The sequence below is a fragment of the Rhinopithecus bieti genome, unplaced genomic scaffold (genome assembly GCF_001698545.2).
Source record: "Rhinopithecus bieti isolate Rb0 unplaced genomic scaffold, ASM169854v2 scaffold_3040, whole genome shotgun sequence".
Classification (NCBI taxonomy): Eukaryota; Metazoa; Chordata; class Mammalia; order Primates; family Cercopithecidae; genus Rhinopithecus; species Rhinopithecus bieti.
Genome location: NW_016804657.1, coordinates 9,869,313 through 9,884,234, shown reverse-complemented (window position 1 = coordinate 9,884,234; position 14,922 = coordinate 9,869,313). Strand labels below are relative to the sequence as shown.

General features: G+C 41.6%; 1 protein-coding gene and 1 long non-coding RNA gene across 7 annotated transcripts in view; one reads left to right on the top strand and one right to left on the bottom strand.

Annotated features, from left to right (window-relative positions):
• The window catches only part of HAO2 (hydroxyacid oxidase 2), a 26,317-nt gene extending 11,417 nt beyond the window's left edge, over nucleotides 1-14,900 (bottom strand). For 2 of the 5 annotated variants that reach the window (XM_017869846.1, XM_017869843.1), the window contains exons 1-3: nucleotides 2,967-3,179; nucleotides 2,472-2,610; nucleotides 626-777 (exon numbers count right to left, since the gene is read on the bottom strand). In XM_017869846.1, coding sequence (XP_017725335.1) covers nucleotides 626-777; nucleotides 2,472-2,610; nucleotides 2,967-2,997 — 322 coding nt within the window. In that variant the 5' untranslated portion in view covers nucleotides 2,998-3,179. Of the gene's footprint in view, nucleotides 1-625; nucleotides 778-2,471; nucleotides 2,611-2,966; nucleotides 3,180-14,774 lie in introns of those variants that run through there. The other 3 variants (XM_017869847.1, XM_017869844.1, XM_017869845.1) reach the window with 3 other exon arrangements.
• The window catches only part of LOC108528159 (uncharacterized), a 34,977-nt gene continuing 24,477 nt past the window's right edge, over nucleotides 4,423-14,922 (top strand). For both annotated transcript variants that reach the window (XR_001885040.1, XR_001885039.1), the window contains exon 1: nucleotides 4,423-4,508. This is a non-coding gene — a long non-coding RNA (uncharacterized LOC108528159). The remainder of the gene's footprint in view (nucleotides 4,509-14,922) is intronic.

Sequence of the window (14,922 nt, the reverse complement as noted above, 5' to 3'; positions counted from 1 at the left end):
TATTATTATTATTATTATTATTATTATTGGTGGTGGTGGTGGTGGTGGTGGAGGATGTGGGATGAGAATCAGGTTGACTGGGAAGGAGATGTAACCCAACAAGAAAATCTTTGTCAAACAAGATGACAAGGTCAATTGAAGAGAGGGAAAATGGAATATTTGGGCAACAGCAGCTTCCAGGGTCTTGTGTTAGGACCTAATGTCATGATTCTCTCCTCATCCTAAATTCAGAGACTGCCATTCAGCCCTAGTCCTGGCCCATCAGGGGCCAAAGAGAGCCCTAGCCTTGGGGCTGCATTAAGCGTCCCTTTTCCTGCAGATGGTGTGAGCCTGAAGGGCCAGCATCCCTCTTCTGAGGGATGACTTGGTTGGATTTTAGCACCTTCTTATTCATCTTATTCATTAACCCCCCTTGCACTCTAACTATTCTTTATTATGGAAAATGAATGTTTTCTCAATCTTAGGTTACACAAACATAGCTTTAAGCATTCCCTTTCCTGCTTTCCTTAATGTTAACCAGATTGTGTTCCTAAAGCCCTTCTAGAGAGAATCTTGGAGCACTCTGCCACTGCTCTGAGGGATCCCTCCTCTGGGAAGGGAACCTCGAGGTGGGGACAGTTCATACCTCTTGCTGTGCTCATTTCTCCATCAGGCCAGACAAGGCAGTGGAACCCTGTGGGTGCGATGCAAATAGGGGCACTGATCTCCTCCCCTTGGATTGTGGTTCTGGTGTCCACCTCAGACACATCTCTCAGGTACCGGGGACGGAGGCGAATTCTGTGCCAGACAACAAAGAGATCTTCTGTTGGTGTGATGATTCTGCAGCAGGGAGGTGCTGCCTGGGGTGGACCCCCCCGATTCCTGATACAAGTCTAAACCAGACTGGGTCCTGTGGAACCTTGGTGGGTTCAGTTGGCTGAGAGCTGAGTAACCTGTGTTGATCCAGAAGAAGGCTCATCTCCAGAAAGCCATTCCCAACACCTCATTTCCCATTACCCAACCTTCTCTGAACCACTCTGTGCACACCAAGTCCACACTATACACTATACCTGCTTTGCTCTGTCAGAGGTCTGTGTCTTTGAGCCATGCCTCCCTGACTACACTGCAGCACTTGGATGGTTTGGTTCATCATAACAAAGACTAAAAGGAAAAGAATAGGTAGGAAGAAGTTCCAGGCTCTTTTCCTCTCAGGTTAGGAACAAGTCTCCAGAAAGTAAGAAAAGGCCACTGAATGAGAACAAATCCCAGGAAGTGATTAAGGCTTTTGTGATAAAGGCTAGTTAGTTTGAAGATTTGACTTAAACACTGCTTTAGAAGAAAGTAGGAGAGTTTACAAATAATAAATACGCAAAACACGCTTTTTAGATAAATGTTTACTTAGCCTCAGGAGTCTAAAGTTTTTATTGTTTACACAATATCAGTATTTCTGCACACGAACTTAGAAAAATCTTCTGAAAATTCTAATTGTGCAAATTTGAGTAAGATAACCTCAGTCACTTCATCTGAAGTAGGAATAATAATCCAAATTTCCTAATTATTTTGTGAAGACAGACTGAAATAAATGATGTAAGGTGCTTAGCATAGTGCTAAGTATGAAAATACAGAACATAGGGCTCCCTTTTATACCATTTTTCAGTTTTCTCCTGACCTCTCCATCACAGGAATCAGCAAGCTTTTTCTATAAAGGGCCAGAGAGTAAATATTTTAGGCTTTGTGGGCCATGTGGTCTTCGTCACAAGTATTCAGCACTGCTGTTGAAGTGCAAAAGCAGCCATAAACAATAGTAAATGGCTGAGCATCGATGTGTTAAAATAAAACTTTATTTATGGGCACCAAAATTTGAATTTCATATAATTTTTATGTATTACAAATTATTCTTCTTTTGACTCCCCACCCCCCAGTCATTCAAAATGAAAACGATCGTTAGCTCATGGACCATACAAAAATAAGTGGCGGGTCAGCCTCTGCCTGTGGACTGATGTTGGTTGACCGATGCTCTGTCTCCTACTTTTTCAGACCAACTCTTCTCCCCTGACTCACTCTTATCTCTAAGACTCCTTGGATCTCTGTATTTTCTCCAAACCTGAGTGTTCTCTCCTGTCTTCCATTTTCTTCTCCAAGCCAGAGTTTAGGAACTCAGGAGATCTAGGCCTCCCAGCAGGCCCATCCTCCCTGACCAGGGAACTGGTCATTCTGAGACTGTTGTTCTATCTTGTCAGGTTGCAGAGTTGCTGAGATGAAGGAGAATGACTTCCTTATGCTAGTTATAAGAGAAATTCTCTCTTTTTCTATCTTCCCATAACCCTCCCTCCCCTGCTCCCAACAAACAAAAACAACAAAAAAATCATCCACATTGTTAGGTCTTGAGTGGTCTGTGTTTTCTGGAGGCAGAAACCAGGACTACTACTGTCCAAGGAGCTCTCCACCAGTGCACCTTAACCTAACAATAGACAGGCTGCAGAAGACCAAACCTTTTAAATGCTGCAATGTTTTCATCCCGCGTGACACTGTCGTCAGCTCCACCTTCAATAAAATCCCGAGTTGACTTAGACAGATGCTCTCGCGCGTGTTCCTGAAAGTCTGTCAGACACACCAAGGACATTTCTGGACCTTCCAAGGAGAAAACAAAACCAAACCAAACCCAGTGAGAACGCTTCAGATGCAGAAAAGAAAATGAACGGGAAGCTACGGTATGAAATTGTTTGGATTCAACATTGGTCTCCCTGTATTCTTTATCTTAACGGAGTTATTGCCAAAGCCAGTGATCCCTAGACCAAAAGGCAGAGAGTAATGGTCCACCCCTCCATTCTCCCATTCCCATTCCCAAATCCTGATTATTTGCCCTTCTGAGTATTTCTCATATTTTCTCCTCCACTCTACACACACCACCTTAGACCTAGTTCAGGCCCCACCACCTCTTAAAACCTCATTACAAATTTTTTTTTGTAATTATTTTTTTATCTTGCCTTCACATTCACTCCCCATCTTGTCTTCCATCAGCTGCCTGGGATCTTCCTAAAGTTCAAGGTTGATCATGCCTGCCTCTTGCCTTTCAATGTGCCCACATCATGGCATTCCCAGCTTTCTAGGCCCTGGCTCTTCACTGCCTCACCAGCTTCATTCCTTGGTGAACTTATGCTACCATCTGAGAGTTCCCAGGAACCTCAGTGTTTGAATTGCTGGGGCCGTGGATTACAGAAAGCGGAAAGAACAAAAGAAAGTTTACTTTATAATTCTTGGCTGGGTCGCTGAACATGTTGCTTAATATTAGCAGGAGGCTTAAGGGTCACCATCTACCTCTTTGCTATTTTTGCTAATTTGGGGACCTGAGAAACAATGTATGTTGCCTCCATTTATTCCTATCTTCAATTTGAGCCCTTAAACCCAGAGCTTGCTACTTTTGATACAACACCTCTGAAAGAGAAAAGAGGACAGGCTTGGGGGTAATCAATAAATCTCTCCAGTAGAAACAGGGCAGTAGGAACAGCAGCAGCAGCAGAGATGCTGAAGACACTAGCTGCTTTCAGTTACAGCATGTAGAGCTCCTGCATGAGAGGATTCCAGAAGGAAAAACAGAGAAACGTGAAGTTCTAAGCTCCAGCCAACTCCCAGGCAGTTGGCAGCCGTGTGAAAATTAACCAAAGGTTGTGGGTAGAAACTGAATGGCTTTTAAGTCATTATCTAAAGGAAGAGGATAGTTCCCAGTAACTAGGGCTTCAACTAGGAATGGGTTAGTTCCTCTAATGGACAAAGGGGATAGAGAGGCCAGATGAGATGTGAGGTGCTGGGAATCTTGGCTGGAGCAGGGATGGGGTAGAACTTGCTTGAGGATACCTCAAGTCAAGCCAGAATCTGGTCAAGCCGGATTCTGTTGAAGTCAAACAGAGAAGTAGCCCTTAGCACTTACTTAAAGGTCTAAGCAGGAAGAAATTATATGACAGACAGGAAACAGAGCCCCCAGGAAGTGCACTGGGCTCTAGATGGAGGCTAGGAGGAGTAATCTGGAGCCCAGTCATAGCACTTTTATAGAAAAGTACTCTTCCAGTGAGTGAGGAGAGAACATTGAGGTATGGAGTTGAGTCTGACAAAGTACTACAACCATATCTAATTTAGCTCATTCTTTCTCCACCCTTCAAAGGGTTAATAAACCTTAGTCAAATGAATTAATCATTGCAAGTAACCAATTACATCACAATTGCTTATTTATATCTCTGTGTGCATAAAAGAATTAACATACCAAGCCTGGAAATGTTATTCTTCCAGAGGTCTACTTGCAAGATTGGACCTTGGTTGGTGTCTGGGAACTTGGATTTCAACAGGGTTCCCAGTGTTCCCTGATAAGAGTACCTCCCTGTGTGTAAACTGTTTGTATAAACAATGTGGTTTATGATGAACATTTGCTTCTCCTCTGGTAGTCTAGAATTTTGGTATGGGCTAGGCAGAGGGTGACCACATGAGCAGGCCCCAACATGAAACTCTGGGCATTGAATCTCTACTAACCTGCTCAGGTAGGTAACATTTTACATGTGTCATCACATCTTGTTGCTGGGGGAATTAACTGCATCCTACATGAGTCCACTGGCAGAGGACTCATGGAAGCTTATATCTGGTTTCCTCCAGATTTTGCTGCAAGAGCCATTTTTCCCTTTGCTAATTTTGCTTTCAGTAATAAAGCATAGCCTCGACTATTTGTTCTTCCTAATGAAGAACTGAACCTGAGATCCCCAACACACTTTGTATTCCCAGGCATTAGGATAGTACATGGCACTGAGTTGCTGCTTACAAGTGTTCCTTACTTGAATTTAACATTCCCCTGCCTGTCATTTATCTTCATTATTGGATGAGAATTCTCCACCAGGTTTCAACTCCTGATATCTCAATAAATCCACATATCCTATACATTACACACTCATAGAAATGCTGTTCTACACAATTCTAGCATAAAGATTGTGTCTAATCCAGATGAAATATGCTCACAATTATGGCAGAGTCATATGCCTAGAATAGTGTCAATTATGTGATTTGAAAGCTACTTGGACACAAAGAATCAACCCTAACATCTTATATATAACAAACACTATTTTATCTCATTTCTATACCTCTTCTAATTTTTCCTTAGACTCTTTTCTATCTACAGCTTTTTCTTAATGTCCCTGTAAAGAAGACAGAGAAGGTATTAGTGGACTGTGAATTTTTGAGTTTTGCATTTAAAGAGACTGAGGCCTCAGAAATAAAATAACTTGTGAAAGATCTGTGATATGGTTTAGCTGTTTCCCCACCCAAATCTCTTCTTGAACTGTAGCTCCCATGATCCCCACATGTCATGGGAGGGGCCTGGTGGGAGGTAATTTAATCATGGGAGTGGATTTTCCAGTGCTGTTCTTGTGAGAGTGAATGAGTCTCATGAGATCTGACGGGTTTATTTATTTATTTACTTATTATTTATTTTGGGATGGAGTCTCACTCTGTCGCCCAGACTCGAGTGCAGTTTGTTCTAGACTCATGTGTTCTGGTAGCTTCTAAAGATAGACATTCTCTATTTTTCAATTTCATGTAAAGAACAAAATAGTTGGTTCTCACAAATTGCTTGTTATATTTAAGAGCATTTTGTAGGTTTAAAAATACAATTATGCATTTTTTTCTTTTTATAATGTATGTAAAGCTTAGTATGGTCTCGGCTCACTGTAATTTCTGTCTCCCCAGTTCAAGCAATTCTTCTGCCTCAGCCTCCCGAGTGGCTGGGATTATAGGCATGTACCACCACACCCAGCTCATTTTTGTATTTTTAGTAGAAACAGGGTTTCATCATGTTGGCCAAGCTGTTCTCAAACTCCTGACCTCAGGTGATCCACCCACTTTGGCTTCCCAAAGTGCTGGGATTACAGCCATGAGCCACCATGCCTGGCAGATCTGATGGTTTTATAAAGGGCAGTTCCCTGCATGTGCTCTCTTACCTGCTGCCACTTAAAACATGTCTTTGCTCCTCCTGCACCTTTCACCATGATTGTGAGGCTTCCCCAACCATGTGGAACTGGGAGTCCATTAAACCTGTTTTTCTTTATAAATTATCCAGTCTCAAGTATTTCTCTTACAGTATGCAAATGGACTAATACAGTAAATTGGTACCTGGTAGTGGGACGCTGCTATAAAGATATCCGAAAATGTGGAAGTGACTTTGGAACTGAATAATAGGTAGAGGTTGGAACAGTTTGGAGGGCTTAGAAGAAGACAGGAAGATGTGGGAAGGTTTGGAACTTCCTAGAGACTTCTTGAATGGCTTTGACTAAAATTTTGATAGTAATATGGACAATGAAGTCCAGGCTGAGGTGGTCTCAAATGGAGATGGGGAACTTGTTGGCAACTAGAATGATGGTGACTCTTGCTATGTTTTAGCAAAGAGACTGGCAGTATTCTGCCCCTTCTCTAGAGATCTGTGGAACTTTGAGCTTGAGAAAGATGATTTAGGGTATCTGGTAGAAGAAATTTCTAAGCAGCAAAGCATTCAAGAAGTGACTTGGGGGCTGTTAAAAGCATTCAGTTTTATGTATTCACAAATATATGGTTTAGAATTGGAACTTATTTTTAAAAGGGGAACAGAGCATAATAAAAGTCTGGAAAATTTGCAACCTGATGATTTGATGATAGAAAAGCAAAACCAATTTTCTAAGGAGAAATTCAAGCCGGCTGCAGAAATGTGCATACACAATGAGGAAACAAATGTTAATTGCCAAGACAATGGGGAAAATGTATCCAGGGCACATCAGACATCTTCACTGCAGACCCTCCCATCATAGGACTGGAGGCCTAGGGTGCAAGGCACCAGGGCCTTGCTGCTTTGTGCAGTCTCAGGACTGGGTGCCATGTTCCAGCGGTGGCTAAAACCCAAAGTACAGCTCAGATTGTAGTTTCAGAGGGTGCAAGCCCCAAAGCTTGGCAGCTTCCACATGGTGTTGGGCCTGTGGATGTGCAGAAGACAAGAACTGAGGTTTGCGAAGCTTTCCTAAATTTCAGAGGATGTATAGAAGCATTTGGATGTCTAGGCAGAAATCGGCTTAAAGCAGAGCCCTCATGGAGAACCTCTGCTAGGGCAGTGCAGGAGGAAAATGTAGGGTTGGAGCCTTCATACAGAATCCCCACTGGGGCACTGCCTAGTGGGAGCTCTGAGAAGAGGGCCATCATCCTCCAGACTCCAGAACTGTAGATACACTGACAACTTGCACTATGCACCTGGAAAAGCCACAGACACTCAACACTAGCCTGTGAAAGCAGCCAGAAGAGAGGCTGTACCCTGAAAAGTCACAGAAGCAGAGTGGCCCAAGACCATGGGAACCCACTTCTTGCATCAGTGTGACCTGGATGTGAGACATGGAGTCAAAGAGATCATTTTGGAGCTTTAAGATTTGACTGTCCTGCTGGATTTTAGGCTTGCATGGGGCCGTAGCACCTTCAATTTGTCTAATTTCTCCCATTTGGAATGGCTGTATTTACCCAATGCCTATATCCCCATTGTATCCAGGAAGTAACTAACTTGCTTTTGATTTTACAGACTCATAGGTAAAAGGGACTTGCCTTGTCTCAGATGAGACTTTGGACTGTGAATTTTTGAGTTAATGCTGAAATTAGTTATGACTTTGAGGGACTGTTGGGAAGGTATGATTCGTTTTGAAATGTGAGGACATGAGATTTGGGAGGGACCAAGAGTGGAATGATATGGTTTGGCTGTGTCCCCAACAAAACCTCATCTTGAATTTTAGCTCCCATAATCCACACATGTCACGGGAGGGGCCCGGTGGGAGGTAATTGAATCATGGGGGGTGGGTTTCACCATGCTGTTCTCATGATAGTGAATAAGTCTCATGAGATCCGATAGTCTTATAAAGGGCAGTTCCCTTGCACATGCTCTTGCCTGCCACCATGTAAGACATGCCTTTGTTCCTCCTTTGCCTTCTGCCATAATTATGAGGCCCCTTCAGTTATGTGGAACTGAGACTCCATTAAACCTTTTTTTAATTTATAAATTACCCAGTCTCAGGTGTTTATTCATAGCAGTATGAAAATGAACTAATACAATCAGGTAGTAAGTTATTATGAGAGATGGTTCTGAACTTGTGTGTCCTGGTAGCTTCTAAAGGTAGACTTTCGCTATTTTCAATTTCAGGTAAAGAACAAAATAGTTGGTTCTCATAAATGACTTGTTACATTGAACTTGAGAGAATTTTGTAGATTGAAAATACAATTATACAGTTTTAATATAATATATGCAAATCTCTATTATTTTATTAGAGGTTTAATATAAGGTTTATAATTAAAGAAAAGGATGACTTCATTGTTCAAAGCTTTTCCTAAATTTGGAAATGAAGAAATTAGCATAATATATTTGTATATACTTTATTTCAGTTTGATCCCTACCAGCCTTGAAGCCACCAGAAATTAAAGGGAAGATTCAAGTAATCTAATGGTTTTCTTGTATTCTCATTTTATTTTGTCTTCTTGTATTCCCATTTTATTTTGTCTCCATTTCAATGTTGTTTTCTTTTTTCCTTTTTTATTCCTACTGCCCAAGAAGAAGAGACACAGGAGAAAAGAATAAAACTGCAAACTGACCAATTGCCAGCTATTGTTCTAGAAACTTTAGCTCATTTTAGCTCCTTGAACCTCTTTAGGCTTTTTGTCTGATAATGAAAACAGTGAGGTACAATTAGCAGACCAGTGACAAGGAGGAGGAAATCTAAGGGCAAGGACATTCAGGAGTACCTGTTGCTAACAATCTGAAGTTCAAACTGCCCTGACTGAGGGAAGGAGGAAGGAAGTAGAGAAGCTGGCAGGCTTTTCAAGGAAGACTTGGCTTTCTTCAATATTGCAATCTGATTTAACACCAGACAGATAACAAGTTGTCTTCCTTTGAAGATTCTGTATGATTCATATGATTCATGTTGGTGTTGCTTTAGGAACTCAGGGTTATCACAGCTTATATTTGTTTGGAAACCCCCTACACAGTCTGTGGGAAATCTCAGTGTGAAAATTGCAGGGTAGGCTGTGGAGATACAACGGGGGAGAAAAGTCAGCCTCTGATGACTCACTTTAAGGTACACTTGCTTGGTGCTATAGGATGGTGTCCTTCTAGAACCTCTGGCCTAATTCTTTAGGAACTTATGCCAAGTTTCCCAATGGAATGTCAGATAATATCAAGGCTACATTTTACGGGCCTAGTTTGAGAGATTAGACTGTTCAAAGTTGGCTGAAAATGCTTTAATCAGTCTTGCCCTCAAGGATAGTGGATACAAAGGATATAGCCATTACCATAGCATTGTCAACAACAGCATTGTCAGGGGAGAGGCTGAAGCTAGAGGAGACCCTGAGAATGAAGAGGTGACGGGAGAGGAGAAGGGTCGCAGAGCTGATGGAGACTAGGAGAGCCATGTGCAGATGGCAGTGTTGGGTCCAGGGAAGACATGAATCAATGGCATTGGAAAATGCTCCTGTGACTGAGGCAGATGAGCCCCAAGCATGGGGAGGAGAGGGAAGGAAGAAGAATTTGGATACCCAGGAACAGCAGGTCAGCCCTCAGTGTATAAAGGGAACCAAGTGTTTCTAACGTTGCAGTGACCTGAGGAATCAAGGATGGCATTTGTATGGGAGTGAGGGTAAAAGGAGCCAGTCCAGTTAAGATGCGGCAAGGATTAATTCCTGGTGGCTGTCAGCCCAGAATCAGCTCTGACTTCTTCTCTGAGCTCTCACACATTGTGAATCAAGGATGCAGGAGCCTTCTGAAACATAATGGCCCTTTTTTTTTGTTTTATTCTGATTTGTATAATAATAATCTCTCCTCCTTAGACTGCCACTCCTCACCCATTCTCATTAGCCTTTTTCCTTTCTACTAATGAAATGCCCTTCTCGACCTGTAAGCATGTTCTACCATGAGAAGTATGATGCTTGAGTTCTTCAGAACAGCTTCTTTAGTCATGATAGGGGAGTGACTCATATCTTTGCTTTACTCTAGGAGCTTTGTGTGTCATGGATTGAAAGAGTTTTTGAGGTTTGCGGTGGCGGGCACATTTATGTTAAGGACATGCTCACTCTGAAGCTATAGTGACCTAATTAGGCAATTACCTACCACTGTCCTGCCTCCCACACATCCTGCCTATTGAGGATTGGAAGACTATGAGAACAGTCTTGCTTGATGGAGCCAAGGGGGACCCTAGAGAAACAGAGAGATGTGCACAAGTTTGGTAGCGCAGTTAGTAAATGAACCCAGGTCTTCTATCTCCACATTTAGGGTTCTTTCTGAAATACAATATGACTCTTGCAATTGCTTGTGGATAGCCTGGCAAAACCTAGAATTAGTTTCTCCTTACTTGAGAATTAGCTTCTCAGCACAGACCTAAGATTTCTAGAGACTCAACTCATCTACACTAGATTTTATCATTCCACCTTCACCTCTACTCCTTCTGACCCTGCTTAGTCATGCCAGCAAAAGGAGCTCCACTTGAAGTTGGAGGTACAGAATAAACTTTTGCTTCCTCCAGTCAGTGGAGTTGTGCATGTGGCAGCCTGAGAGGCAGGCTGCTTCAAGGGAGATAGTTACTAACACTTATTTGTTATTTGAACAGTGGCAGACTACATGTCTTCTCTCCAAGTCTCAGTGTCCTCATTTGAGAAAATATACATTTTTGTATATTTCAGCTTAATCCATGATAGATTTGAAGCCACCTGAAATTAAAAGCTGAGCTGAGGTCCTTCAAGTACTCGTATTCTGTGCTTTCTTGGCCCATAAATACAAGGAGCTATTTAGATTAGTTCATATGAACATTCGAATTCAACATTTACTTCATGGCAATAAAGTATAGAACAGGGAACTAGCACAATATTTAGACATATTTGCCAACACCAAACAGCTGGATGCTCAAGCCTGCCTTTGCTCCTCCTCCCCAGCCTGGAGAGCTTTCTTTTCATGAACTTTTCTGGTCCCATGGCACCACCTTATGGTTTCAGTGAATAACTACTTGACCAATCTTGTCACCATTCCCTTTTACAAGAGGATATGGTCTGTCACGCCACCTGTTTTTCCTGCTGTCAGACCAGGTAATTGAAATCCATTTTACTACATAGGTGTGCCTCTTCCTCCTTTCTCAATTTCTCCAAACTATTGAGTGCCTTCTCAGGGAAATCTTTCTCACCCCTTCTTCTCTTTTCCTAATATCTCCCATCTCCTTTCCTTTTTCATTTGCAAACCAAAAATAATTGTGCTATGTAGTCCCTTGTGTCAAGAAGAACAAAGTGAAACAATTTTGAAGGCACATTAGACCTAGCAAAGAACTTCAAAAACCTTTGAAAGTACCCTCAAAGACATCTTAACATTTCTTACTTAATTTCCACTCAATTCTCTCTTTCTCTAATTAAGCCTGGTTTTCTTCATCAGCTGCATATACAAGAAATTTTTAAAATGATTTATTACACAATTTTCTTAGTTTTCAGTTTTGATTAATGACCAGCAATACAATAACATTGTTTCACGTTAATTTGCATTGCAAATATGCCAGATCTTCTGCTATTTTGTGAATCAAGTGGGTATTTTCAGTCACCTGGGAATCCAACTGCTATTTTAATAGCATTCTTTCTGTGGGAAAATCTGTTCTGAGTTTCAAACAAATGCCCTCCAAGTAGAGTGTTGGAACCCAGCCATGTTGTAAACTGTGTGCTGCCCATAGGGTGTTGAAAATAGTTTAGGGCATACTGGGAGACATTGATCCAAATGTTTATATAGTGTTTTGAAAGATTGAGGATTTTCTTATTATTTCAAACAGTGGAATAATTTGATTATGCAAAGAACCTTGGAGACAGCATGACGGCTCCTTAATATGAGTAATAATAATGACAACAATATTGCAACCATCTATCAAGTGCTTCCTGATGTGCCATGCACTGTGTAAATTGCTTTACATGCATGACTGTTTTAATCCTTGTTGAAATGTTCAACACAAATATTATCATCCCCATTTCACGGGTGAGAAACCTGAAGTTCAGGAGGTTAAAATACTTTGTTCAATATTACATATCTAGTAATGTGTCACGATTCCAGTGGCCTGGCTCTGAAGCACCATAGAAAGAAGAAAATGGGCACAGCCAAGTGTGGTTTATGGAATGACAGAGTTGGCACAGACTTTAGAGGATTAAAATGTCATGGACATATGCAACTTTGCTTTCTTCCCTCAAAAAAAATCATAACTCAATCAGAAAAAATCTTCATTATTCAGCAAATCACTAAAAACTAACCTCTTATGTTTAAATCGGTCTTAACAGTCTACAGAGCACTCTTCTATATGCTATTCCATTTGGTGCTTACAACAATCCAGCGGGCATTCAGAGACTGTATGTATGAGCCCCATGTTATAGATGAAAATACTAAAGCTCAGAGAATCCATGTGAGTTATCCAAGCTCATGCAACAGAAATGGCAAAGCCTGACCTGGAATCCTTCTGACTTGTTTCCAATGTCTTTGAACTAGTATAGAGTGTTAGCGGTATGAAGGAGATATTTAAGTCTCTGTTCTGAATGGTCAGAGAGCTGCATAAAGTGAGCTTGGTCAATTCCCATAAAATCCAGGCTATTAGGAAAGGAGTTCTATGTGATACTGTGAGATCACTGCCCCTGCCTCTTTATCTGCTCAACAAGGATAGAATGTGCAAAACAGACATCAGCATCCACACAAAGCTCCAAAACAGGCTCTGCCCTCCACTCTGTCCACTAGTGACTTCAGGTCTTACAGGTGTACCTATATCTCACAGTGGCAATCACTGGGTGGTAGCAGGAGGAGAGGAGAAAGACCAGAGCAGTTGGGGATGGAAGAGCCCAGCTATTAAGTGCAGTTTTTTCTCTCTTTGCCTTGCTCCTGGCATCTCTGTCTATGGCAACTACCCAGATTGTGTTTCTGAAGGCCATTGTTTTCCATCGATCGACTGTGCCCAAGGAACTATGACTGAGGGAGTCAGTGGAGTAGAGAAGATAGAGTATATCACAAACTTTGGCACTTGGCAAACATAGCCTGAAATCTCAGCTCTATTACTTGCTCACCATAGTTCCGTGCAAAATTTATTTATTAAAGGAGAATATTAACATCCATTCCATAGAGCTACCATGAGGACTAAGCACTATGGCCCCTTTGAAATTTCTAAAACAGTGCCTTGTATAGACTAGGTTGTCAATAAAGGCAACTCCATGTTCATTGTTCCTCCTGTTGATGACATCTGTGATTTCATCTGAGGCTCTGGAAGTGGAAAGCTGCTTCAGGATTTGAGTATTTCTGTCATAGTATAATTTAAACCCTCTGTCAGATTTACTCATTAGTTTACCCAAGAAGGTTTGTTGACACACACTCTCAGCCAGGATGGCAGAGGCATATACTGCTCCCCATGTGCTTAACAGTTCCCTGCTGCTTAAATACAGGCACGGCTCTGTGTCTAGTTCTTCTGGCCAATGAGCTGGGAGTGGGAATAGCAGGTGTTAATTCTAGGCCAAGGATTGAAGAGCTGGTATATGACCATCCAGCTTTGTTTCCTCCTCTACAGTGATCCTCCATCCTCAAGAAGACAGAGCTGTAAGAGAAAGGCCACTTGGATTCCCAAAACGCCATTCAGAAAAAAGTAGCCCTGGAGATCAGTTGATATTGTATGAGGGAGGAATAAATATTTATGTGTTACCTCACTAAGTTGTCAAGGTTTATTCTTTAGTATAACATAGCTTAATCTAACATAATATATCAAGGTATTATGCTAAACACTAGAGATTTGGGGGGAAAAGTCTTTATCACATAAGTTTCTGCTCTCAAGAAGCTTACAGTCTAAGAAGACAGATTTTAATAGCTTGTCGTTTGATAACTGATACGATGTAGAGTATAACAGAAGTCCCTTTGGTGGGGGAGTTACCTGGAAATTTGGCAATATTCCCACTACCTCTCAAATGATATACCACAAATGATGCTCCACTCAATCTATTCTAGATAAGCTCCAATTCTCATCTATCTTTAAATTAGGATATTACTATCTGTCTCATAGTGATCTTGTGAGAATTGAAGGATCTTGCAAAATGCAGAATATAGTAGTAGTTAAGAATAAAAGTTTGGGGATTTTGCTTCCTACTAATGAACTCTCTATTCTGTTCCATTGATCTATTATCTGTCTTTATACCAGTACCTCCCTGTCTTCATTAGTGTTCTTGGCAGTTCTCTCCAGGTTGATCTGTGGATTCAACTTAACACAATCAGAGGCTCTTCATTAGAGGGACTTTGTAACCTATTTGTTCCAAATAAGCTTATTGCTCAAAGGAACTACATTGTTTGAGACACAGTGACTTCTTTGCTTTTCTAGGAGTATAGCCATGTCACTGTTTTCTTTTGCTTGTGTCCAGGAAGCAGTGATCAAAATACTAAATATATCCATGAAGGCAATAACCATACCTTTTAGATTTTCAGAACGCTGTCAAGTGAAAACATTTTAATCCATTTTCCCTCCTACGGACACCCACAGATATTCCACCAGACAATTCTAAGACTCAACTTTCTAGACTTAACCTTCTCTGTCTGTATCCTCTTTGAAACCAGATCTTCCTTTGCTATGCCCCCTGAGTTCCCTAACACCTCTCTCTCTAGGACTGTCTTTGCCAAGGTCCTTGCCTTGCAAACTCACACTTGGCTTCCACGATATCTCCCATTCCCATCCTACCTGGCACTTCATCTCCTTTCTCAATTCTAAGCACACAGAACACACTCAGTGACAAACCTGATTCTAACATCTTCCAGTCCTCAGGGAAAGCGGTGTTAGACACAGTCACTCAAAGCCTGGCTCACTGCCGGAGGTGTTAGGAAACACACAACATCACTACCCACAGTTCATGCTAAAGGAGAGGCTGAAGGCTCAAAGTTAATCT